General features: G+C 41.6%; 1 protein-coding gene across 1 annotated transcript in view; it reads right to left on the bottom strand.

The window, feature by feature from the left end:
• ptprq (protein tyrosine phosphatase receptor type Q) overlaps positions 1–26,413 on the bottom strand; it is a 78,886-nt gene that overhangs the window by 47,652 nt on the left and 4,821 nt on the right. The window contains exons 3-17 of the mRNA XM_062040875.1: positions 25,072–25,180; positions 24,779–24,893; positions 17,620–17,689; positions 17,225–17,424; positions 16,923–17,154; positions 14,553–14,681; positions 14,325–14,471; positions 9,608–9,771; positions 9,056–9,509; positions 5,343–5,504; positions 5,100–5,279; positions 4,914–5,021; positions 2,256–2,537; positions 1,906–2,187; positions 1,533–1,653 (exon numbers count right to left, since the gene is read on the bottom strand). Coding sequence (XP_061896859.1) covers positions 1,533–1,653; positions 1,906–2,187; positions 2,256–2,537; positions 4,914–5,021; positions 5,100–5,279; positions 5,343–5,504; positions 9,056–9,509; positions 9,608–9,771; positions 14,325–14,471; positions 14,553–14,681; positions 16,923–17,154; positions 17,225–17,424; positions 17,620–17,689; positions 24,779–24,893; positions 25,072–25,180 — 2,755 coding nt within the window. The remainder of the gene's footprint in view (positions 1–1,532; positions 1,654–1,905; positions 2,188–2,255; positions 2,538–4,913; positions 5,022–5,099; positions 5,280–5,342; positions 5,505–9,055; positions 9,510–9,607; positions 9,772–14,324; positions 14,472–14,552; positions 14,682–16,922; positions 17,155–17,224; positions 17,425–17,619; positions 17,690–24,778; positions 24,894–25,071; positions 25,181–26,413) is intronic.

Raw genomic sequence — 26,413 nt, 5'->3', positions numbered from 1 at the left:
TATATGTTTCTTGCCGACTCTGATGGCGGCCGGGGTGTCGTCGAAAGCTACAACGCGCGCCGCTGTCCTCACCTTGACTTCCTCCGTCTCCGGGCCGCCGACCGCATCGATGATCGGGTGAAGTCCTTCGTCGCGCCGTCGATCGCTGGAACGCAGGTGAGCACGGGTCGTGATGAGCAGATGAGAGCTGGCGTAGGTGGAGAGCTAATGTTTTTAGCATAGCTCTGACGAGGTCCCGTAGCTAAGTTAGCTTCAATGGCGTCGTTAGCAACAGCATTGCTAGGCTTCGCCAGGCGGTAACAGCATTAACCGTGTAGTTACAGGTCCAGAGTTTGGTAGTATTGTTGATCTTCTGTCTATCCTTCCAGTCAGGGGCTTATTTCGTCTGTTTCTATATGCAGTTAAGCACGATGCTATCATTTTCAAGAGGATATAGTATCCGAGGTGGTTTAAAGTACAAATATGTGATCCACAATAGAAAAAGGAGAGAGTGTGGAATCCAATGAGCCCTTGTACCTAAGTTACGGTCAGAGCGAAAAAAGATACGTCCTGCACTGCACTCTAATCCTTCACTCTCACGTTCCTCATCCACGAATCTTTCATCCTGGCTCAAACTAATGGGGTAATCGTCGCTTTCTTGGTCCAAATCGCTCTCGCTGTTGGTGTAAACAATGTGCAAATGTGAGGAGCCCTTCAACCTGTGACGTCACGCTACTTTCGGTACAGGCAAGGCTTTTTTATCAGCGACCAAAACTTTATCGTCGATGTTCTCTACTAAATCCTTTCAGCAAAAATATGGCAATATCGCGAAATGATCAACTACGACACATAGAATGGATCTGCTATCCCCGTTTAAATAAGAAAATTTCATTTCAGTAGGCCTTTAAAAACAAAACTCTGTGTTAGCTTTGTATTATAGTTGACCAAGTATATTATTATTAAATATTTTAACATATCAGCTTTTTTTCATCAAATTCCCCCTTTTTTTTTTTTTTCTTATATTTTTACTGTAGTTTTTTTCCCCTTCTAAGAATATGATAATAATAATACGATTGTGTAACTGCATAACGCAGTGTTAAAAATTGTACAAAAATATTAATGTTAAGTTATCCCTTTAATAGTGTTTATTATTGTTTCAAATTAATTCATAAGTTAGTATTATTGTTTTAATTAACTAAATGAACTTTTGTAAAAAAAAAAAAAAAAAAAAAATATTTTGAGAGCTGCTAACATTTTAGATCAGGGATAACCAGACTTTTTCCACCAAATGTGTATACTGAAAAGTCAAGTAAGCGGGGGACATTTTGATATTTTTTTATAAAAAATAAATAAAAAATGCTAAAAATTTATTTCTTTTAAAATGTCAGTTTTTTTTCCACTACATTCCGATTTTTTGCTCTTTTTTTCTTAAATTTTTACTGCTGTTTTTTTATCCGACAATGTGCTGCAAGCCAGCAAAACTCAGTCTGCAGGCCGCAAATGGCCCCAGGGACGGACTTTGGACACCGCTGCTTTAGGGTCTAAACACTCACCAAACTCTGACAAGGTAGTAGAGTATGTCGGAATTGGCTTCAAGTGGCGGTTGCCATGACAACTTCACCTCATAGTCGGACAACTTCCTAGCAAGGAGGAATTGAGGAGGCGTGTCTGGAGCTGAGATGTGGGAGAAAAACTGTCGAGTGATGTAACAACGACAACTACAACAACAGGCCCATCAATGGAGGACCAGTGGAGCTTAGAAGATCCTTTACTGGAATGAAAAAATGGTTAGCACATAGAAGTGAGGAAAAGAAGCAAAGAGGAAATGAAGATCAGGGACCCTCCTTCAGGTTGCAACTGTGGAGTCAACCTGGGGGAAAAAAACAAAAAAACATAGACTCAATTTCTCCCACCCAACCATCTCACCATCCTCTAGTGTGGTGATGTTGAGCGGCTCGGTGCTGAAGTTCCCGGCCCCGGCCCGTGTGTGTGCCTGCACCGTGACCCGGTAGCGAGCGTACTTCCTGAGGTGGGTGATGTGGATGAAGTTGGTCGGGGAGGTGAGGTTCAGGTAATGAGTGGAATTCCACAGCTCCAAGCTGTAGTGGGTGATGACGCCGTTTGGCACCAGAGGAGGCTGCCAGGTAACGTTGACCTCGTTAGGACTAAGCGACTCATAGGAGAGGCTGTAAGGAGGACTGCCTGGGACTAGAAATAACAACAAGATGTTGATTTGCTGCTGCTTTTTACATTTTTTGAATTTTTCATGAACACACCGTCCTCTCCAGTCAAGATGGTTAAATAATCCGAGGTCTGGTTGCCATGGCCATAACGTGTGAACGCCATCACAGAGACATTGTAGGAGGTGAATGGCTTCAAGGTCACTAGAGCAACTTTGTTGATGGAAGTGTTCACTGAAGAAGAATATGACTGGTTCTCATAGAAGACCGTGTAATGTTGGATCACGCCATTGGCTTCCTCAGGAGCAGACCAGGTCAGGGTGACCGTGGTCGGGCTGGCGTCCACCACGGTGAGGTTTTCAGGGGGGGAGTCTGGCTCTAAGGGGCAAAATTGTCATTACAAGTTATTAGGGATGTAACGGTATTGTAGATACCTCCGTATTCTGGTTTCAGAATCCTCACAATAATGCTGTGACTTGTGACGGTATTAAACAAAAACTTGGTGAGTGTAGTTTTTTACTGGCGCTCAAATCCGGAAAAATCCTCTGCGCAGCACGGGACCGGCAAGGTGGGTGCGTTGGGCGCCGTAGAGAAGGTAAAAGAGGGAACAATGGGGAAGTGGTTCGTAGTTGTCAAGAGGAAGTTTTATTCTCGTACATTTACTGACAATTTCAGCAAAATCATCCATATTTTATTTCAAGCAGATAGACAAATCCTGGCAAAAACATAACCTCTTTGGAGGAGGTAATAAAATCTGAGTCCTGCAAAGCATAGCGCACCACCTTCGCCTGGAGCATTTCCGAGCCGACACAGAGCCGGTCACGGCACGTTGCACGAAGGGAACGCGCCTGGTGGAAGCGTGGACACTTCACACCGCAGGGAGTAATTATCACGGCCTGATGTGAGGTTGTTGCCATTTTGCTGTGTTTTATGCTTTAGTTGCAGTCTAGCACTCTTATTTTGGTTTCTCTTCCTGTTTTGGTTTGCATTTCTTGAAGTAACTTGACTCTTGCCTCAAAGCGGTGTTACTTCCACCTGTGTTGAGTTAGTAATTAGACAGACCGCTCGAGAATTGATTGCTGTTGCATGCTGTTTGTTAATTTCATGCCTCGTTGTAAGTGTTACCTCTTTTTGAGTTCCGTCATAGTCTTTTATGCGCTCCTAGAAGAACTAGCGTTTTGTTTTATGTGCACACCCCTGCACAAGTTAAAGTTAAAGTACCAATGATTGTCACACACACTAGGTGTGGTGAAATTTGTCCTCTGCATTTGACCCATCCTCTTGTTAAGCCCCTGGGAGGTGAGGGGATCAGTGAGCAGCAGCAGTGGCTGCGCCTGGGAATCATTTTGGTGATTTAACCCCCAATTCCAACCCTTGATGCTGAGTGCCAAGCAGGGAGGTAATGAGTCCCATTTTTATAGTCTTTGGTATGACTCGGCCGGGGTTTGAACACACGACCTACCGATCTCAGGGCGGACACTCTAACCACAAGGCCACTGAGTGAGTGTTCAGTGTAGTGTTTAACTACTCGTGTATTAAAAGATCATTTTACCTGCAAGCTGCATTAGTGATATTCTTCCTAATCTTGAAATCACGACAACTACCGCAAACATGCAGCCCCGCAGTGTGACGGTAACTTGAGAAGCTACTTGATAAACCATCACCCGGAAAATATATTTCAAGCCAGCAAGACTAAACATCAATTTGTAAGGTATTTACATTATTAAAAGTTCAGTTAACTTTTCTGAAACAAGCATTTTCCAAACAGATAACAAAAAAATGTCCACTGCAGAGGACACAGCTTATCAGAAAGGAAAAGTTGAAAGACCGTAAATTCACTCAACATTAGTGAACGTTATTGTTTTATAAATGTTACATTGGACTTTTCTTTAAAAATATTTACTTAAAACGGCGTTTGTTCTCACACAAATATTAGCATTTAACCATAAGATTTGAACAATTAGCATTGTTTGGGTACAATTACATTAAGTGTGTTTATCCTAAACCAGTGATTCTCAAACTCCATCTAGTGGTACGCCAAAAAACACTTTATTAAAGTACCAGGTTTTATTTTCTTATATTTAAACACAGTGTTCCTGTTTAAACTGTGTGTAATGTTACAGTGGCCAAAAATATTAAATATACTTGTTAAATAAAACTGTTGCCTTGTTTTTAATGAATACTTAGGCCTACTACGCTACTGTAGTTTAATGTTAGTCATTATGGTGGTACCTGGAGAGCCAAGTGTTTTCTGAGGTGGTATTTGGTGAAAATAATTTGAGAAGGACTGGTATACATTATCTCAAATAAGTAAATTATTGAAAGTGTCGATATTTTGATTTGAGAATCGATATTAGAGCATATAGATTTGGTATCGGCAGTATAGATATTTCAGTTTCGAGCCGTACATTACTAAATGAGAGCATTGATGCAGTGGGCAAAAATATTAAATATAATTGTTAAATAAAACAACTGCCTTGTTTTTAATGAATACTTGGGCCTACTACGCGACTGTATTTTAATGTCGGTCAATATGGTGGTACTTGGAGAGTCAAGTTTTTTCTAATGCGGTACTTGGTGAAGAAAACTAAAAAAAAACCCTGTCCTACACATTCCTGCCACTTCATTGTACACACTATGGCATTTTTACCAAGTCTTTTTTTTGGGGGACAATACCACAATAATATCGTACCATGACATTTTGTTATTGTTACATCCAGACGAGTTATATGTGCATTTTTCATCTGAACATACCGTCCTCTAAGGTGAGAACAAAGATGTAATCTTCCTCGGATAGAAAGCTCTCTCCCACAGCTGTAGACGCCGCCACACGTAGCTTATAACCAGTATACTTGCCCAAATCTATTAATCAGAAATTGTGTTATCAATTGTTGAAATTCCTATTGTGTACATTGTGTGGTCACAGTACGACAACGCTACCTGTAATGAGCAAGCTGGTAGAGTTAGTAACCCACGTCAGCGCTTTACCACTGTGCACTTCCAGGCCGTAGATTGAGTAGTGCGTGATCCGCCCGTTGGGGTTGAGTGGCGGCATCCAGCTCACACGTATGGTAGTGGAGCTGATGTTTTGGTAGGAAATGTCCAGGACTGAGCTGGGGACTAAATTAGACACCATTAGGGAAAAGAAAAACATACGTGTAAAAATAATTCTGACGACCCAACCTTGCTCTCTGGTCTTCTCTGTGATGTTAGTGGCAGGTCCTTCACCCACTATCGTAGAGGCAGTGACCCTGAAGATGTACTCAGTAAAGGGTTCAAGACCCGACACCAGGTAAGACAGCTCTCCCGTCAACACGTCCATCACCTCTTCTCGCACGTTGACGCCTGCAGCTCAAGTAGATAAACACGACACTGTTTTCAAGGGTCTGTGAGAACAATGCAGACACATGGCTGCATTGTGAGCACTTTCTTCAAGGTCATGTTTTTATTGGTCCAGAATATGGTGTAGACCACAGATGTCATACTCAAGGCCCGGGGGCCAGATCTGGCCCACCACTTCCATTTTATTTTCTGACCAACACGCCGGATTGTAGTCAGCTGGAGGCGTGTCTTAATGAAATCAAACAATGGATGTCCGCTAACTTTTTGCAACACAACGCCAAGAAAACGGAAATGCTGATTATCGGTCCTGCTAGACACCGACATCTATTTAATAATAACACTTTACCATTTGACAACCAAACAATTACACAAGGCGACTCGGTAAAGAATCTGGGTATTATCTTCGACCCAACTCTCTCGTTTGAGTCACACATTAAGAGTGTTACTAAAACGGCCTTCTTTCATCTCCGTAATATCGCTAAAATTTGTTCCATTTTGTCCACTAGCGACGCTGAGATCATTATTTATGCGTTCGTTACGTCTCGTCTCGATTATTGTAACGTATTATTTTCGGGTCTCCCTATGTCTAGCATTAAAAGATTACAGTTGGTACAAAATGCGGCTGCTAGACTTTTGACAACAACAAGAAAGTTTGATCATATTACGCCTATACTGGCTCACCTGCACTGGCTTCCTGTGCACTTAAGATGTGACTTTAAGTTTTTACTACTTACGTATAAAATACTACACGGTCTAGCTCCATCCTATCTTGCTGATTGTATTGTACCATATGTCCCGGCAAGAAATCTGCGTTCAAAGAACTCCGGCTTATTAGTGATTCCCAGAGCCCAAAAAAAGTCTGCGGGCTATAGAGCGTTTTCTATTCGGGCTCCAGTACTATGGAATGCCCTCCCGGTAAAAGTTAGAGATGCTACCTCAGTAGAAGCATTTAAGTCCCATCTTAAAACTCATTTGTATACTCTAGCTTTTAAATAGACCCCCTTTTTAGACCAGTTGATCTGTCGTTTCTTTTCTTTTCTCCTCTGCCCCCCTCTCTCTTTGGAAGGGGGGGACACAGGTTCGGTGGCCATGGATGAAGTGCTGGCTGTCCAGAGTCGGGACCCGAGGTGGACCGCTCGCCTGTGCATCGGTTGGGGACATCTCTGCGCTGCTGACCCGTCTCCGCTCGGGATGGTCTCCTGCTGGCCCCACTATGGACTGGACTCTCACTGATATGTTGGATCCACTATGGACTGGACTTTCACAATATTATGTCAGACCCACTTGACATCCAATGCTTTCGGTCTCCCCTAGAGGGGGTGTGGTGGGGGGGTTACCCACATATGCGGTCCTCTCCAAGGTTTCTCATAGTCATTCACATCGACGTCCCACTAGGGTGAGTTTTTCCTTGCCTTTACGTGGGCTCTGTACCACGGATGTCGTTGTGGCTTGTGCAGCCCTTTGAGACACTTGTGATTTAGGGCTATATAAATAAACATTGATTGATTGATTGATTGATTGATATTTGGCCATGGAAATATTTTTTCAATGAAGCACTTCATCTTTTCTTACTAAACATTTTCAGGTATTTTTTTTCCATTTTGACAGAAAAAAATTAATGTCCTCAATGCAATCCGCATATTTTGTCAACTTAAATGTTATCAAATAATGCAACAAATATGCTATCATATATTCAAACCATTTTTTTTTTGTTGAAATAGAAATAAATACTTTTTATCTGCTTGACTTATGATTTCAAAGTAAGTTATCCATCAAACTGTACACTGTAAAAATGACAGACTTTACGGTAAAATTATACAATTTTAAGTGTTTTTTACAGCATTTTACTGTAATTGGACAAACCAGTCCTGTTTTTTGATGATAACATTTTGGCAACTGAGTTGCCAGTTTTTTCATCCATCCATCCATCTTCAACCGCTTTTTACGACCATCTGGTCGCGGGGACAACAGCTCCAGCAGAGACCCCCAGACTTCCCTCTCCAGAGCAACATTTGCGACTTCCTCCTGGGGAATCCCGAAGCGTTCCCAGGCCAGAGAGGAGATGTAATCCCCCCATCTGGTCCTTGGCCTGCCGCGGGGTCTCCTCCCAGTGGGACGTGCAACGAGGACCTCCCTAGGGAGACGCACGAGATGCCCGAACCACCTAAGCTGGCTCCTTTCCAAGCGAAGGAGCTGCGGCTCTACTCCGAGTCTCTCTCGGGTGACTGAATTTCTTACCCTATCTCTAAGGGAGATGCCAGCCACCCTTCTGAGGAAACTAATTTCGGCCGCTTGTATCCGCGATCTTATTCTTTCGGTCATTACCCACACTTCATGACCATAGGTGAGAGTAGGAATGTAGATAGCTCGGTAGACCGAGAGCTTTGCCTTCTGACACAGCTCTCGTTTCGTCACAACAGTGCGGCAGAGAGACTGCAATACTGCCCCAGCTGCTGCGATTCTCCGGCTGATTTCCTTCTCCATCTTTCCCTCACTCGTGAACAAGACCCCGAGATACTTAAACTCCTCCACCTGGGACAGGGTCTCGTCCCCTACCCGGACTGTACAAACCATCGGTTTCCTGCTGAGAACCATGGCCTCAGATTTGGAGATGCTGATCTTCATTCCAGCCGCTGAACACTCGGCTGCGAACCGATCCAGTGAGAGCTGAAGATCACAAACCGAAGGTGCCATCAGGACCACATCATCTGCAAACAGTAGTGACGCAACCCTTAGCCCCCCGAGACGTATACCCTCTCCGCCATGGCCACGACTCCGCCTAGAAATCCTGTCCATGAAAATCACAAACAGGATAGGTGACAGAGCGCAGCCCTGGCGGAGACCAACCCCCACTGGAAACGGATCCGACTTACATCCAAGCACCCGGACACACACTCGTTTTGGTTGTACAGAGATTGGATGGCCCTCAGCAGGGTTCCCCCCACTCCGTACTCCCTCAGCACCTCCCACAAGATCTCCCGGGGGACCCGGTCATACGCCTTCTCCAAATCCACAAAGCACATGTAGACTGGATAGGCATACTACCAAGCCTTCTCCAGGATTCCCGCAAGAGTAAAGAGTTGGTCAGTTGTTCCACGACCAGGACGGAATCCACATTGCTCCTCTTGAATCTGAGGTTCGACTATTTTTTTACTGTAAAACAAATGTGATACAATTTTGCTATCTAAAGTAATACACCGTAAAATCTACAGTGTACCATAAAAAAGCAGATTTCTATTTACTGGAAAAAACAACAACGTAATATTTACAGTAATTAAAAGTAAGTAAAGTAATTTTAAGTATTTATTGTGACTGAACTTTGAGTTTTCACTGTAAAATCTACAGATTTTTTTTTTACATTGTATGTAAAAAAAATATTAATCAAATACATAGGAAATGATGTAATCTCATTCACTGTTAGAAGTCAAACATAACTGCAATGTGGCCCTTAAGGAAAACCAGTTTGACACCCCTTCACATACAATTATTCATCAACAAACTGGGTGGTCATCAAACTGTACGTGTAAAGGCAAAAAAGAAGCTGCAGGAAGTACCTGTGGTTCCAGAACCCGCCGTGTTTTGTGACAATAAATGTGCCGTAATGGATGCATGGCGAGTGGAAAAGCGGTTCTGGCCTGGCGTGAGAGCCAGGTGAGCTGACTCCGAGGTCACGTCTTCAGGTTGCTTTGTCAGCCATGGTGGAAGCGTAACAGGCGACCCAGGCGTAGGGGAAATGGCAGGTGACGCGGAAAGGTAAGTGTTGCCGGGCGTCTTAGTGAGCGTAGCGGTTAAAGAGAGGCTGAAGCCCTCGTCAGCATCGTTAATGCCTTTCTCTGTGCTTGTGAGTGGAGAGACGAAGAGACTGGGCGAGGTCACGATGGTTGACTGCGTGGGGTCAAAATCAACAGCGGCGACGGTCAAACTGAGTTCAGCATTTCTCCTACGTCGCCCTGGACTGGCATGCTGATCAACAACGAGCGTCTCGCCTTCGTGAGAACCAGTTGTATTCTGTGAGCGGAAAACGGAAGGTCTACAGGTGGAAGTATATGGAACGGTATACTACACAGTCCAAAACATGCTGAAATGATTTCAAAAAAGCTAATTACCAGTTCTGCTAAAAGAGTGATGTCATGCAACAGAGTGTCATTCAGCAGGACCCAGAGTCTGTACTGGGTGATAGCACCGTTTGGCTGGGCTGGACGTCCCCAAGTCACACGGATTGAAACGGCATCCTCTGCTACCGCCTTCAGGTTTTGAACTGCACTGGGTGCTACACCAGCAAACACAACAAACACAGCTCATGTTTGACGCACACTCATAAAAAACTGAGCACTATTACATTTTGTCAAGAAGCTGTTAGGAGTTCACTCAATAGCAAATTAAGAACATTTATTCTTTTTTGACTTCTCTGTCAAAAAAGAGTATTTGTTGTCTAGTAACGATTTGATTTGATTCGGAATGATATTTGAATTAAAATTAGAGCCTGTTTCAACCAATCTTCTTCAGGGGACATGTTGCCGTAAGGACCCTTTTGATTTTGAATCAAATCAATCAATTGCTTGAAACTGTGGGAGTCAAAGGTCACATATAATATAATGACATATTTTATCAACATACTTGTGTCACTGTAGAATACAGCATCGTGATATTTCACATACAATAGTTGACTCATAAATGTAAAATGCAGTTTAAATACAAATTGTACAACTTAAAAGGGAACTGCACTTTTTTTAAAATTTTATTTTGCCTATAATGACAAGAACACATATGTTTTCCTCTGTTTCGTACAGTCCAAATTGAAAAATACAGTACGGCTCGTACTGGATGGCTAAAATGTAGCTAACGGGAATCATCTGTTCCGCCTATAAAGCCCTCTAAAAACACATCTAATAATATAAGAGGAACTACTTTTAGGAACACAGTGCCTTGATCACAGAGCTAACTAACTACTGTAGTTATGGACATGCCGAGCTGGTAAACGTTAATGCTACATCAAAAATCATGCCTCAAACTTGTATTATAAAAGGTTGTAGCTATAAGATGAGAAGTTGGTCAACTTTAAAAATAAACTTAGAACCAAAGACATCGCTAGAAAGACTCTTTCTAGAAAGATGCTAGTTGGCTATACCTGAGTGAGGATTATGATAAATTCATCATACAAACTAAGAACACAAGTCATGTGCTGAAATACAGTATATAAACATCTGTCAGTCAGCATCATAGTGAGAGCAGACATTGTACAGTAAGTGAGTTGCTCAACCTTCGTATGGTCGGACTCAAATATATAAGGTTCTGGATCATCATTTGTCCCACAATCATCATTGTTGGCTCTCATCAAGTCTGTTATGATTAGTGGTAGTAGTTGTTGATGGAAATAGCGAACATTGCGAAGCGCTCCATGAAATCAATGCACCCCCCAAAAAATTGCTTGCAATGCTTTAAATGACAAAAATACGTAAATATTACATGTTGTCATGAATGTGACGGTTACTAAATTCCATATATACTGGGAAAAATGTATATAAATTGTATTTTTTTAGAACGCTTTACAGGCAAAATAGATCAAAACCCTATTACCTGCATTGTTAGATGATTTTTGGTAGCATTTATTTACGATTTAGAATTCATAAAAAAGAGCAAGACATACAGTCACGATCAAAAGTTTACATCCACTTGTAAAGAACATAATGTCATGGCTGTCTTGAGTTTCCAATACTTTCTACAAATCCATGTCAGAAAACCAACACATTTAGCTTAACTGCACCAATTTTGTCAAGAGTGGTCAAAAATTAAACTACAAGCTATTTTCAACCAAAAGCTCCTTATTACAGTGAAACTTGCCAAAGGACATGTAACCAAATATTAACATTTCTGTATGTATACTTTGGACTCAGCAGATTTGGTCACATTTTCAGTAGACCCATTATAAATTAATATAAGAACCAAACTTCATGAATGTTTTTTGGTACCCAACAAGTATGTGGTCCAATCACTCTTATCACTAAAAAAATAAGGTTGGGTCTTGGGCGCATTTGGGTGTTCCAACAGGACAATGACCCCAAACACACGTCAAAAGTGGTAAAGGAATGGCTAAATCAGGCTAGAATTAAGGTTTTAGCATGGCCTTCCCAAAGTCCTGACATAAGCGTGTGGACAATGCTGAAGAAACAAGTCCATGTCAGAAAACCAACAAATTTAGCTGAACTGCACCAATTTTGTCAAGAAGAGTGGTCAAAATGTCAACCAGAAGCTTGCCAGAAGCTTGTAGATGGCTACCAAAAGCGCCTTATTGCAGTGAAACTTGCCAAGGGACATGTAACCAAATATTAACATTGCTGTATGTATACTTTTGACCCAGTAGATTTGGTCACATTTTCAGTAGACCCATAATAAATTCATAAAAGAACCAAACTTCATGAATGTTTTTTGTGACCAACAAGTATGTGCTCCAATCACTCTATCACAAAAAAATAAGAGTTGTAGAAATGATTGGAAACTCAGGACAGCCATGACATTATGTTCCTTACAAGTGTATGTAAACTTTTGATCGCGACTGTATGTGTTCTTATCTCACATATTGTAGGGATTATGAATGATAGGCAAAATAAAAAAAAAGTGCAGTTCCCCTTTAAGAACGCCACAGTTTAAGTCTGTTTTGAGATAAGCATTGTCTTTCGGCATTTTTTTATGCTTTAAAGCATATAGCGAGAGATCAACATAACGTTGTTTTCCAAACAAGAGAAGAAAGAAAATGAGTGTGAGGGACCTTGCTGAGAAAAAGAAGCAGATGAAATTAATTAAATTAATGAAAGAAATCAAAAATATGACAGAGCGTGTCGCCAAGTCGGCGAAGCCATTCAAGCTTATCACTGCTAGTCTGCACCATACTGAAGCAGGAACATGAATGTTTAAAGAAAATCTAAACGGCTGACATTTGTTCATGAAATTATGGAAAAGCTGCTGATGCTGTGTTTGACGGAGAAGCAGCAAGAAGGGGATAACGTAGAAGATAACGTAGATTATTATTACTTTACTTCATAAACTACTATAGTTGTAAGTAGTACAGTTTATTTAATTTTGTATGCAATATTTCTTATCTAAGAGTTAATTTTTATTTTTAAAAGGCATGTTACCTGTTAAAATAAAACTACTTTAGTTGTTAGTAGTACATTCTATTGTATAGTTTGTATGCAATATTTCTTATCTAAAAATTAATTTTACTTTTTAAAAGGCATGTTACCTGTTAAAATAAAACTACTTTAGCTGTTAGTAGTACATTATATTGTATTGTTTTTATGCAATATTTCTTATCTAAAAGTTATTTTTTCTTTTTAAAAGGCATGTTACCTGTAAAATACGTTGTTAGTAGTACATTCTATTGTATTGTTTTTATGCCATATTTCTTATCTAAAAGTTACTTTTTCTTTTTAAAAGGCATGTTACCTTTTAAAATAAAACTAATTTAGTTGTTAGTAGTATATTCTATTGCATTGATTGTATGCAATATTTCTTATCTAAAAGTTATTTTTCTTTTTGAAAGGCATGTTACCTTTTGAAATAAAATTACTATAGTTGTTAGTAGTACATTCTTCTGTATTGTTTTTATGCAATATTTCTTATCTAAAAGTTCATTTTTCTTTCTAAAAGGCATGTTACCTGTAAAAATAAAACTACTTTAGTTGCTAGTAGTACATTCTATTGTATTGTTTTTATGCAATATTTCTTATCTAAAAGTTATTTTTTCTTTTTAAAAGGCATATTACCGGTGAAAACTACTTTAGTTGTTAGCAGTACATTCTATTGTATTGTTTTTATGCAATATTTCCTATCTACAAGTTAATTTCTCTTTTTAAAAGGCATGTTACCTGTTAAAATAAAACTACTTTAGTTGTTAGTAGTACAATATATTGTATTGTTTGTATGCAATATTTCTTATCTAAAAGTTAATGTTACTTTTTAAAAGGCATGCTACCTGTAAACATTGTCTTGTGTTGGGGTGAGAAGCATCAATTGATTTCAATTAATTTCACTTGGAGATGTTGATTTGAGATACAAGTGTTTTGAGTTAAGAGCTCCGTCACAGAACCAATTAAACTCGTAAGTTGAGGTACTACTGTGTGTATAATAAATTATTGAACAAACTGAGTCGAAAAACAATGACAGTTAAATTATCATTTACTGCTATTCTATGAGAAAGAGGATCAAGTACTTTTTAACTGTCATATTCTTGTGTTGCTTTTTGTGCCGCTTTGCAGCGAGATATTCCTGCAGTGACACTTTAAGGAACGGAAGTTCCGAAGTTGAACTTGGTTAAAATTAAAATTAATTTAAAATTGTTAAAATTGGCTAAAAACGTAACTACAAAGAAAATTGTGTTATTAAAAATCTGTATTATATTTTTATAAAAAGTATTGCGATACATTGTCATGTTGATGTCTTTTTCCCACCCCCTTGTCAGCGTTCTACCAGTTTTATAGATATTTTGCAAATGATCATAGGTGTTAAATTAGAACACTGTTGATTATGAATTACTGTAGCTATCCTGCTTGGAGTAGTAAGGGTCAAAGACCAGATCGGACCAGTTGTTATTCCTAGCAGGATTGCTTTTGATTTTAAAATGACATGAAATGCTGGACCTAATAAGGATTCATAGAGCATAGCAGTGCAATTTTCTTGTCAGTCCTGCTCACCTGTTGTTCAGTCATGATTGCCTAATAGGGACAAGCCACTATAATTTCTGTCATCTATGAACATTTTCCACTGGGTTTTATAGGTTTATTCAAACTATAATTTTTTTTTAATCAATAAATTGCTGCATTTTACCTTCAGCAGATGTCATCACATCCTCCTGAGCCACTGGACCCACTTCTCCAGCCGCTTTGGCCCCAACAGCAACAGTGTACTCAGTGTAGGGAGTCAAAGCCGTGAACGTGAACGTCATGTCTGTTGTGCTGTTCTCGTACAAATATCCTACGCACAATAAGACTTTGTGTCAAATTGTGTTGCACATCTATCTAGTCTTGTGTGCATGCAGAGTCAATAGCTACTGACCTGTAGGGCCATGAAGGAAGAGCACATAGGTGAACCTTCCTGTGATAATGGCGGGAGAGTTCCAGGAAAAAGATAACATTCGAGACGTCACGCTTAATATTGAGAAGTTCTGCGGCGGATCTTCTGGGGCTGCAGTGGACATACACACAGACATTTTTCATGGGTAGAGAACAGGTGTGTTGCCACATTGCAATTATGGCTGCCCTCACATGGCCACATGTAACAGTGAATATATAGGAATATAAACATTACAGTCTTATTACACAATTTGCAAAGGCAACTGTTTTAAATTATACATTTTTTTACTAACAGACTGATGAATAGCTTGCCTTAAAGTTTTAAGTCAAGATGACAAGCAGATATTAACATTTTTATTTTTGATAACCCAAAAAATGCTTGGAACATCTTGATTTTTTGATCAGTCAATATTAAAGTGTAGAACATAAGCATGTGCAACATTTTACTGTCAAAATTGAAAGAACCAATACATTTGACTACGAAGTGCTTTTGTTATTTCCAATCTATCGCAAGCCACTTCAATGATGTGGCGGGCCACATAAATGATTTGGCGGGCCACGTAAAATGACGTGGCGTGCCACATTAAAATAAAGTGACGGTCTACGTAAAAATTACGTGGCGCACCACATAAACTGATGTGGTGGACCATATAAGATGACATGGCGTGCCACATAAAATGAAGTGGTGGTCCACAATAAAATGAAGTAATGGGCCATGGCAAAATTATGTGATGGGCCACATTACAATTATAATGTGGCAGACCACATAAAATGACGTTGCGGCACAAGTTAGAATTTAATGTGGTGGACCACATTAAATGGCATGGCGGTTCACAGTAGAATGAAGTGATGGGCCACGACAAAATGATGTGGCGGGCTACATTAGAATTCTAATGTTGCGGCCCACATAAAATGACGTGGCAGGACAAGTTAGAATTCTTCAATGTGGCAGACCACATAAAATGACGTGGCGGGACAAGTTAGAATTTAATGTGGTGGAACACATAAAATTATGTGTTGGACCACATACAGTAATATGAAGTGATGGGCCACTGGACCACATACAGTAATATGAAGTGATGGGCCACAATAAAAAGGTTTGGCTGGCCACTTTAGAATTCTAATGCAGCGTACCACATAAAATAACGTGGTCCGCCGCATTAAAATTAAGTGGCAGTCCAATATATGAAGTGGTGGTCCACAAATAAATTGAAGTAGCTGTCCACTATAAAAGACAGTTACGTACTACAATAAAATTATATAGCAGGCCACATAAAATAATGTGGCGGCTTAATGCAAGGGCCAACCCTGGGGCCCCCACCAAATCAGTGCCCGCCGATTTTGACGTCGGAATGCAATCATTGGTGTTTATAGCTGTCAATCACAGACAGTTCAGGTTTGTGTAGCATTTGTGTACTCTCTTAACCTGACTCTCGCCAGATCCTTGTAGTTGGCTGAGCTCCACACAAGGATCTGGGACTTCTCAATAGGAGATGTATTTCAGAAGGCGGGGCCTTGTAAAAAAAATCATTGTATGTGATTGGATAAACCACTTGTCCGTTATCTTGAATGACGTGCTACTTCAACCACTCACATGGAAATCAACCCGTGACGCTGATGAGAGCGACGCTGGGAAATCCAAAACAGAACAGCCGACATATTGGACAACGACAGAGCGAAAAGTTCTCTGTTCATCTTTTAAAGAAATAATATTCGATAGAGCCGCCAAAACAGTTGCAATAGCAGAATCAATGTCAGCACACGACTCCTCGCTGCGTGCCGCCATTGTTGTTTGAATCAAACAGTCGCTTCGGCGCTACGTCACATCTATGAAATCCCGCCCGGCGATCCTGATTGGTTCACTATTTTTTGCTATCTTGAAGGAGTTTGCATTGCCCTCGAGCCCAGACCCTTGTGTGGAGCTCAGCGAACTACAAGGATCTGGCAAGAGTCAGGTTAGTACTCTCTCTCTCTCGGCTACCTTGTTTTTTCCCACTGCGCCGAGCGTGGCGCGAACAGAGGTCGCCGGTGTGAAAGGTGAGAATGCTGACCACTGAGCTAAAATCCCACTGTCAGACGTGCATTGTTGCTGTTCTGTTTGTTAAATCATGATTTTTTTTTTTTTTTTACAAAATGTATTTTAATGGTGGGGGCAGCAGCGGAATGTGTGTGTGTGTTGAGTTTAGCCCCAGGGGCCCCCCTTAGGTGAAGGCAGTCACATTGGAATGATGTGGTGGGGCACATTAATTTATGTGGCGGGCCAGGTTTGGCCCCTAAGCCTTGAGTATATAATATATCTAGAAACCTTGTAATCTATGAATAAAACATGACAAAAACCCTCTTTCCCTCACACCTGACTCCGGCATGCGGACCATGGTGGATGCAATCTGTCCTTCTCCGTCTGACGTGAATGCAGACACCTCAAAGAGATAAGCGGTGTAAGGTCGAAGCTGATCGACTCCCACCGATATGGGGAAGCTCCAAGCGGCTGCAGGGGGCACGGCGGTGAGGGTGTGAGGCGAAGACGACGACGCTGTCATTTCCAAGGGGCTGGTGGTCGCCCGGGACAGAATGTCCGCAGCATCCTAAACAATATTGACGCTCTTAATAATTTCGTCATCAATCTCAATAGGAGGTGAGGTTTAAAGGCCGTACGTTGCAGTGAGGCAGTGCTCCGGTCATGATGTCTTCTGCATTGACCTCAAGGTTGCGGACCGTCTGTCCCGTGCGAGCGTGCTTGGCCTTGACGGAAAACTTTGTGATGAGGCCATTAATGCGATGCGGCAGGAACCAAGTGACCAAAACGAAGGTGTGATTCTGGGCAAAGGCCGTTAAGTTGGTCACCAAACCGGGAGCTGCACAAAACACACACACACACACACACACACACACACACACACACACACACACACACACACACACACACACACACACACACACACACACACACACACACACACACACACACACACACACACACACACACACATAGCTGTACAACAATATATTCAACCAACATTTTTAGTGAGTGTATTTGCGTGGATACCTACGGGACTCTGCGGTCTTTACGTAGACATCTTTACTGAATGGTCCAATACCTGCTGGAGAAGAGGCTGCCACCTAAAGACAGAAAGACAGTACTTTATTATGACATATATCTAACCATACAAGTGCACAGTAATATTAGGATGATTCAAATTAGAGCATGTTTATTAAATGCCATATCATGCTATTGTTCAACACTTTTAAATAAGTCTTGGAGCATATTAGTAATTGTAAGTGTGTTGGTCAAAATGTTTTTACCGAGTCTTACAGGGAACACGCCGTCTGTGTGTATGTAGCTAAATGCTAATGCAAAGGAGCTGTGTTTGCCCCCGCTTGTCTCCGGTCTTCAAAAAGCGCCATTGTTCACTTTTATGCGTTTTTTACATGTACATGTACAGTACACCAGGGGTCTCCAACCTTTTGTTTTCTTCTAAGAGCTACTTTTACAAAATTAAAAATCGCAGAGGAATAAAAGGGAATAAACTTGCGTAACCAGAACATTAATAAAATGTTGGAATCCACAACTCAAAATTTTTTTGTTAATTTGCATTTTGTATTTCAGTATGCATTTCTTTCTAGTTTAGTTTAGTTTTATACAGTAACTATTAGAGCTACTTTAGGACAAAAATGAAGTATTTTGTGTTTTATTTTTAATCAGGGGTCTTCAACGTTTTCCAGGCCAAAGACCCCCAAACTGACAGAGAGACAGAGCCTGGACCCCTTACTTATATATCCCGTATACAATTGTGTTTTACATTAAAACTGTTTAAAAGGTACATTGTTATTGTGCAATAATAACATTAATTAATCAGTTATAATGCTTAGATCTAGTCAAATGTGGTTATTTGACCAACTCACAAATACAGCAGGTGGACATACAATCACAAAATCACAGTCTTTTATACAAAGGTCAGTGTGGACTAATGAATTCTAGGAGCTCCGAAGCACGATCGCATATATTCATCGCAACAGACAGTGAAAAGAGCCTCGGCCGAACCATAGATCTGTTTACCTGATTAATAATGCATTTGGGATCAATTACCGCCATTAAGCCCGATCAAGAGCCCACTGTACTGCTGAAAGGACTTGACTTAGACATTACAAAAACAAAAGTTTAATATATGGAAATAATGTCTGTTTCACAGATATATTGCACTGAAGCACTGCAGTTGAGCAAGGAACCAAACACTCCACTGTTTGGGGGCACTGCTTAAAGTGGACATGAATTATGAATATTGTTATTATTCCCATTAATAGCAGCAGTAGTAGCGCTGCAGCGACTGATCTATTAAATCGATTAATTCAATTATGAAAACGCTTCCATTTATATCCTGATGCTTTGATTAATTGTATAATGAGTGAAAGGAATAAAGATTTATAATATCCGGATCTCATGGGAGTGCCTGAAACTTGAAATGTGCGTACAAAGTTTCTGCATGGCTGCCCCAATAGAGCTCTACATGAGAGCGGTAGGGTGGGTGGTCCATGTGGCAGCATCCATCCATCCATCCATCTTCAACCGCTTATCCGGAATCTGGTCGCGGGGACAACAGCTCCAGCAGAGACCCCCAGACTTCCCTCTCCAGAGCAACATTTGCGACTTCCTCCTGGGGAATCCCGAAGCGTTCCCAGGCCAGAGAGGAGATGTAATCCCCCCATCTGGTCCTTGGCCTGCCGCGGGGCCTCCTCCCAGTGGGACGTGCGGCATCCGCACGAGATGCCCGAACCACCTAAGCTGGCTCCTTTCCAAGCGAAGGAGCTGCGGCTCTACTCCGAGTCTCTCTCGGGTGACTGAACTTCTCACCCTATCTCTAAGGGAGATGCCAGCCACCCTTCTGAGAAAACTCATTTCGGCCGCTTGTATCCGCGATCTTATTCTTTCGGTCATGACCCACACTTCATGACCATAGGTGAGAGTAGGAATGTAGATAGCTCGGTAGACCGAGAGCTTTGCCTTCTGGCTCAGCTCTCGTTTCGTCACAACAGTGCGGCAGAGAGACTGCAATACTGCCCCAGCTGCTCCGATTCTCCGGCTGATTTCCTTCTCCATCTTTCCCTCACTCGTGAACAAGACCCCGAGATACTTAAACTCCTCCACCTGGAACAGAGTCCTGTCCCCTACCCGGACTGTACAAACCATCGGTTTCCTGCTGAGAACCATGGCCTCAGATTTGGAGATGCTGATCCTCATTCCAGCCGCCGAACACTCGGCTGCGAACCGATCCAGTGAGAGCTGAAGGTCACGAACCGAAGGTGCCATCAGGACCACATCATCTGCAAACAGCAGTGACGCAACCCTTAGCCCCCCGAGACGTATACCCTCTCCGCCATGGCCACGACTCTGCCTAGAAATCCTGTCCATGAAAATCACAAACAGGATAGGTGACAGAGCGCAGCCCTGGCGGAGACCAACCCCCACTGGAAACGGATCCGACTTACATCCAAGCACCCGGACACAACTCTCGCTTTGGTTGTACAGAGATTGGATGGCCCTCAGCAGGGTTCCTCTCACTCCGTACTCCCTCAGCACCTCCCACAAGATCTCCCGGGGGACCCGGTCATACGCCTTCTCCAAATCCACAAAGCACATGTAGACTGGATAGGCATACTCCCAGGCCTTCTCCAGGATTCCCGCAAGAGTAAAGAGTTAGTCAGTTGTTCCACGACCAGGACGGAATCAACATTGCTCCTCTTGAATCTGAGGTTCGACTATCGGCCGGACCCTCCTTTCCAGTACCTAGGCGTAAACTTTCCCAGGGAGGCTGAGTAGTGTGATACCCCTGTAATTAGCACACACCCTCTGGTCCCCCTTTTTGAAAAGTGGAACCACCACCCCAGTCTGCCACTCCTGCGGCACTGTCCCAGACTTCCACGCAATGTTGAAAAGGCGTATCAACCAAGACAGCCCATCAACACCCAGAGCCTTCAGCATTTCTGGACGGATCTCGTCAACCCCCGGAGCTTTGCCACTGTGGAGTTGTCTAACTACCTCAGTGACTTCACTCCGAGAGATCGACGTCGACCCCCCATCATCCTCAGGCCCTGCTCCTATCAGGGAGGGTGTGTCTGATGTATTTGGGTTCAGGAGTTCCTCAAAGTGCTCTTTCCAATGCCCTACGACTTCCTCACTTGAAGTCAGCAAAGTCCCATCCTTGCCGTACACAGCTTGGATGGTTCCCTGCTTCCCCCTCCTGAGGTGCCGTATGGTCTTCCAGAACAGCTTTGGTTCCGCCCGATAGTCCTTCTCCATGGATTCCCCGAACCGCTCCCACACCCTCTGCTTAGCCTCGTCCACAACCACGGCCGCTGCCCTTCGGGCCCGTCGGTACCTTGCAACTGCCTCCGGAGTCCCCTGGGATAACATACCCCGGTAGGACTCCTTCTTCAGTCGGACGGCTTCCCTGACCACACTGTCCACCAGGGTGTTCGAGGGTTACCGCCCCTTGAGGCACCTAAGACCTTCTGGCCACAGCTCGCAGCTGCAGCTTTAGCAATAGAGGCTTTGAACACTGCCCATTCCTGTTCAATGTCCCCAACCTCCACAGGGATGGCAGAGAAGTCCCGCCGGAGGTGGGAGTTGAAGTCCTTCCGGACAAAGGACTCCTCCAAACGTTCCCAGTTCACCCGCACTACACGCTTGGGTTTGCCAGGTCTGTCCAGAGGTTTCCCCCGCCATCTAACCCAACTCACCACCAGGTGGTGATCAGTTGACAGCTCCGCCCCTCTCTTCACCCGAGTGTCCAAAACATACGGCCTCAGATCAGCTGATACGATTAAAAAATCGATCATTGATCTTTGGCCTAGGGTGTGTGGCAGCAGTTTTTGTTTTATTTCTATTATTGCACATATGCTAAAAGAACAATTTCAATGTTGATTATGTGCATTTATTAGAAAACAGGAATGGACGTTAGGGGAAACAAACATTTAGAGGAGAAGTATAACTTTAGAGAAACATCTAACTTAAAACACGTGTATGCACGTACACCACTTAAATCCTTTAGTATATCAGTATGTGGAATTAAATTATGGAATGGAATAAGCAAACAAGTCAAACAATGTACTTATATTATCCAGTTTAAAGCCTTTTCAAACTACAAGTGTTTACAAAGTACAAGGAATAAAAAGTTTGATCAACATATGGATCTTTATTTAAATTAGTTATCAATCTCATATGTGAATCATTGTACTTAGAATGCATTGTTTTGTAACCATGTTACAATTTGAGAATAAGGAATGAATACATGTATTAGAAGTTGTTCTGAAGTCAAAAGGGGTAGGATTAAATACGCTTTGCTTCTTCCAACTTCTTTTCGGACATGTTGTAATGAGAAATTTAAATGTGTAATATGTGATGTTACATTGTGTACATGTTCTAAATAAACACAAACACAAACAGAAGGTTACAAAGCGTGTTTTCTCCGGTTATTAGAATAAACTAATCGACAGATTACTCGGTTACTATAATAATCGATAGCTGCAACCTGAAGTAGTAGTATTAGTAGTGGCAGCAATTGTGGAAGAGAAGTTACCTTTTAATAGATCACTAGAATTTTAGAAATGATCATGACGACAAACATATTTTTATTCCACAATAATATTATATAACTATTTTTGTTTACATTAGCATCATTACCTTTCATGACAGATTAAGAGCTTTTTAGTGAGGGATGCAGCATCTATTTGGACCTAAATGAGTGAATATGGCTCTTCGACCTATAAAGTACAGTGGAACCTTCATTTACAAACCTAACTGGTTCTTGAGCAGGGTTTGCAAATCGAAAAGGTTGTATGGTGAAGCAAATTTCTCAATAAGAAACAATGTCAATATGAATGATGGGTTCCATCCTAGACAAAAGTCTATGTTTTAGTGAAGATTTGTACACTTTGAACACAATACAAAGTGCTATTCAGTACTGTATATCAAACAAACATAACAAGGAATTGATGGCTCAACTTTTACTTTATTAACAAGCTGAACTGTGCTGTATGCGTTGCCCTGCCAACACGCGCACACATGCAGAAGACTCTTTGGTGCCCTCACAAATGATCACAAATCACATAAATCCTTAACTTTAACAACCATCTTGCTACAATAATACAAAATAAAAAGACTAAAATCCACCCACATTAACATCGGCAAGGGAGAGAGAAAGGAGGTGTTTGCGTGTGTGTGCCGCTGAACGAGAGGTACTTTCTTTTCGAGGTTCCACTGTACTATGCATGCTGTGATTGTGTGATTGGTTGGATTGGCTTAATTGACATAGGACGGGGGTCGGCAACCTGCGGTTCTAGAGGCGCATGCGGCTCTTTAGCGCCGTCCTAGTGGCTCCCTGGAGCTTTTAAAAAAAAGTATGAAAATGGAAAAAGATAGGAAAAAATAAAAAAAAGTTTAATATGGTTTCTGTAGGAGGACAAACATGACACCAACTTTCCTAATTGCTAGAAAGCCCACTGTTTAATATCAATCAGTCAATCCATCAAAATGTACTTATATAGCCCTTATATCACAAGTGTCTCAAAGGGCTGCACAAGCCACAATGACATCCCCAGCTCAGATCCCACATAAGAGCAAAAAAAAAAACTCAAAGGGAACAACAAGTGTTTGTGTTTATGCTTCACTGATGAGACGGCAAGCGCCGTTTTGTCCTACTAATTTCAGCGGTCCCTGAACTCACCATAGTTGGGTGGACTGTGACGCAACAGTTTGTTTACATGTACAACTTTTTCCGACGCTGCCACAGAAAGAGGTGTTATGCCACTCCTTCTTTGTCTCATTTTGTCCACCAAATGTTTTATGCTGTGTGTGAATGCACAAAGGTGAGCTTTGTTGATAGTATTGACTTGTGTGGAGTGCTAATCAGTAATATTTGGTCACAGCATAAATGATAAATAAATGATAAATGGGTTGTACTTGTATAGCGCTTTTCTACCTTCAAGGTACTCAAAGCGTTTGACAGTATTTCCACATTTACCCATTCACACACACATTCACACACTGATGGCGGGAGCTGCCATGCAAGGCGCTACCAGCAGCCATCAGAGGCAAAGGGTGAAGTGTCTTGCCCAAGGACACAACGGACGTGACTAGGAAGGTAGAAGGTGGGAATTGAACCCCAGTAACCAGCAACACTCCGATTGCTGGCACAGCTACTCTACCAACTTCGCCACGCCGTCCCTGACTGCAAGCCAATCGGTGCTAACGTGCTATTTAGGCTAGCTGTATGTACATATTGCATCATTATGCCTTGTTTGTAAGTATATTTAAAATAATTTAATTTCCTTTAATTATGTCCTCTGTGTATTTAATTTATATTTGCATGTCTCATGACACATTATCTGTACGTAATATTGGCTGCATTTCGGATAGTTGTGTGCCATGTTGTTCCGGACCAAAGCTAACGTTGCCAAGCTTGCAAAGATTATAATAAATACATTAGAAGAAGCCAGCCTGCCGTTTACTTTAACTTGGACACACACATCTATACCTTTGACCATTCTAAGCCAGTAATTTCCAGGAGTTACGTCACCCCCTGAGAAGCCTCCGTTCTACTAATGTTTTCCAATGTTGTAATAATGTGTTGAATAAATATTCATTTTTTAACATTTCTGACAAAGAAGATTTGCGTGAGCCTGCGACACAAAGTCCTTTTGATAGTAGGCTAATATAATTAATATAGACACATCATGTGTTGCCTTCATTATAACACTTATATACGACTTTTAAAGTTATTTTTATAGTAGGCTAATATAGCTAATATAGACATTTACATCATGTGTTGCCTTCATTATAACACTTATATAAGACTTTTAAAGTAATTTTGATAGTAGGCTAATATAGTTAATATAGACACATCATGTGTTGCCTTCATTATAACAATTATATAAGACTTTTAAATTCATTTTGATAGTAGGCTAATATAACTAATATATACACTTACATCATGTGTTGCCTTCATTATAACACGTATATAAGGCTTGTAATTTTTTGCGGCTCTAGACAGATTTGTTTTTTTGTACTTTTGGTCCAATATGGCTCTTTCAACATTTTGGATTTCTGACCCCTGGCATAGGAGTATTACAATAGAATGTCAGGGGAGTCATGCGCATGATGATTATATGTGGAAAAGTACAATTAATAGTGGTGGTAGACATAAGTTTAGGTACCTGAATGATGTATGTGGAGCCTGATGTGAAGTCATTGAGCAAAGTCTCGGGTACCTCCAGAAACTTGGTCACCTGGGTAAAGTTGGGATCCGGATAAGGACACACTTCCTTGTACCTTCAAGAGTCAAGACAAAAGTTTACTGTTCATCCGTAGCACACAACAATCTATTGGAGTGGATGGGTCCAAATATTAAAAAGTCCACTGCTTAACAAATTATCAGTAAAGTCACAAAGTTTCAAATAAAAAGTATCACTATCAATACTGTCCCTGTAATTATGCCAAATAAAGATACCTGATGATATATTCATCAATGTTGCTGGTACCAGGAGGCATGGACCAAGAAAGCAGAATCCCATTGGAGGCTACAGCCTCCCCTTCTAGTCCAAAAGGTGCATCAGGAACTGGAGAGCAAACATGTGCGGGTCACTATGCTGTCACTTATGATAATGTATAACTCAAAAGACTTCATTCAGAACAACAAAGGAGTGATATGTTAATGGTAGTGACAATGCGGGCTTGCAAAGAGTATTTCAACTGTGATCTGAGGTTTCACATAAAAGAAACATTTAAGAGACTCTCAGGGGTGAGTCATTCATCCTGTAGTTCAAAAGCAAGTGTTTAAGTTACCAAAGGGGAATTAAACAGGAGACAGGGACATCGTCAGTCACATTTAATAACGCAGGGACATTCTTGTTCTTTGATGCAACTAACACCCTCAAACAAAAAGACATCATTGAACCTTTTTAGGTAGAAAATCTGGACTTTCAACAGGAAGTCAAAACTAGTTATTAAACGGCTCACCACCCAGAATACTTTGGGACAGGTGCTGTAGATGTGCATTGTTCATATTTAAAAAAATCAATAAGACATTCCTGTCCGAGCAGGCACAAGACATTGATACAATGTTGATTATGCATTACATGTCCTTTAAAACTGACTTCTAAACAATGTTGCAAAATAGTTGTATTTGTATATTGAGACAACGTTGATGTCTAACGTTGAATCCACTTTGTTGGTTGGGAAATGACCACATTTCAAAGGTCAAATCAATGTCACAACCTGACATTGAATACGTTGTCAAAAAGAATGTTGTTTCAATGTTGTATTCGTGTTGTGTGTCCTGGGCATGACGTTAAAGTGCATCCGGCAGTGGAGGCTCCTCTATGGGGTCTTGGGGCACTAGGAGGTTAACCCCTTTACTACTGTTACCCCAGGTGGCCCTTGGCAAAGGCCTAGTACCTGACTGCCCCCTAGCCAGGGATACGGTGAAGACCTCAACGGCGGAGCAGGCGGAAGACGGTAGATTTAAGAACTACCACAACGGCGGAAGAAAGCTGCAGCAGAAAAGGGTCCCCAGTCGTCTTGGACTCCATGCCCCTGGACCCTGACCTGATTCTGTCAAGGATCGTGTGGTGACTGTCTGTGCACTAGTCTCCCCACGTAAAACAAAGTCACACACAGGCATCCTCCATAAAGGGATACACCCATACCAGGAGGACCGTCATACTCATTCGAGTGACCACCAATGACGATTCGTGTTGTAGAATATTTGTTGGGAAATTACCAAAATTCAATGGTCAAATCAACGTCAGAATCCAACATTGATTAAACATTGTCAAAAAGCATGTTGTTCC

This window comes from Entelurus aequoreus, linkage group LG03 (genome assembly GCF_033978785.1).
Source record: "Entelurus aequoreus isolate RoL-2023_Sb linkage group LG03, RoL_Eaeq_v1.1, whole genome shotgun sequence".
Classification (NCBI taxonomy): domain Eukaryota; kingdom Metazoa; phylum Chordata; class Actinopteri; order Syngnathiformes; family Syngnathidae; genus Entelurus; species Entelurus aequoreus.
Note: the sequence above shows the minus strand (reverse complement) of the source record. Positions and strands in the feature narration are given on the sequence as shown.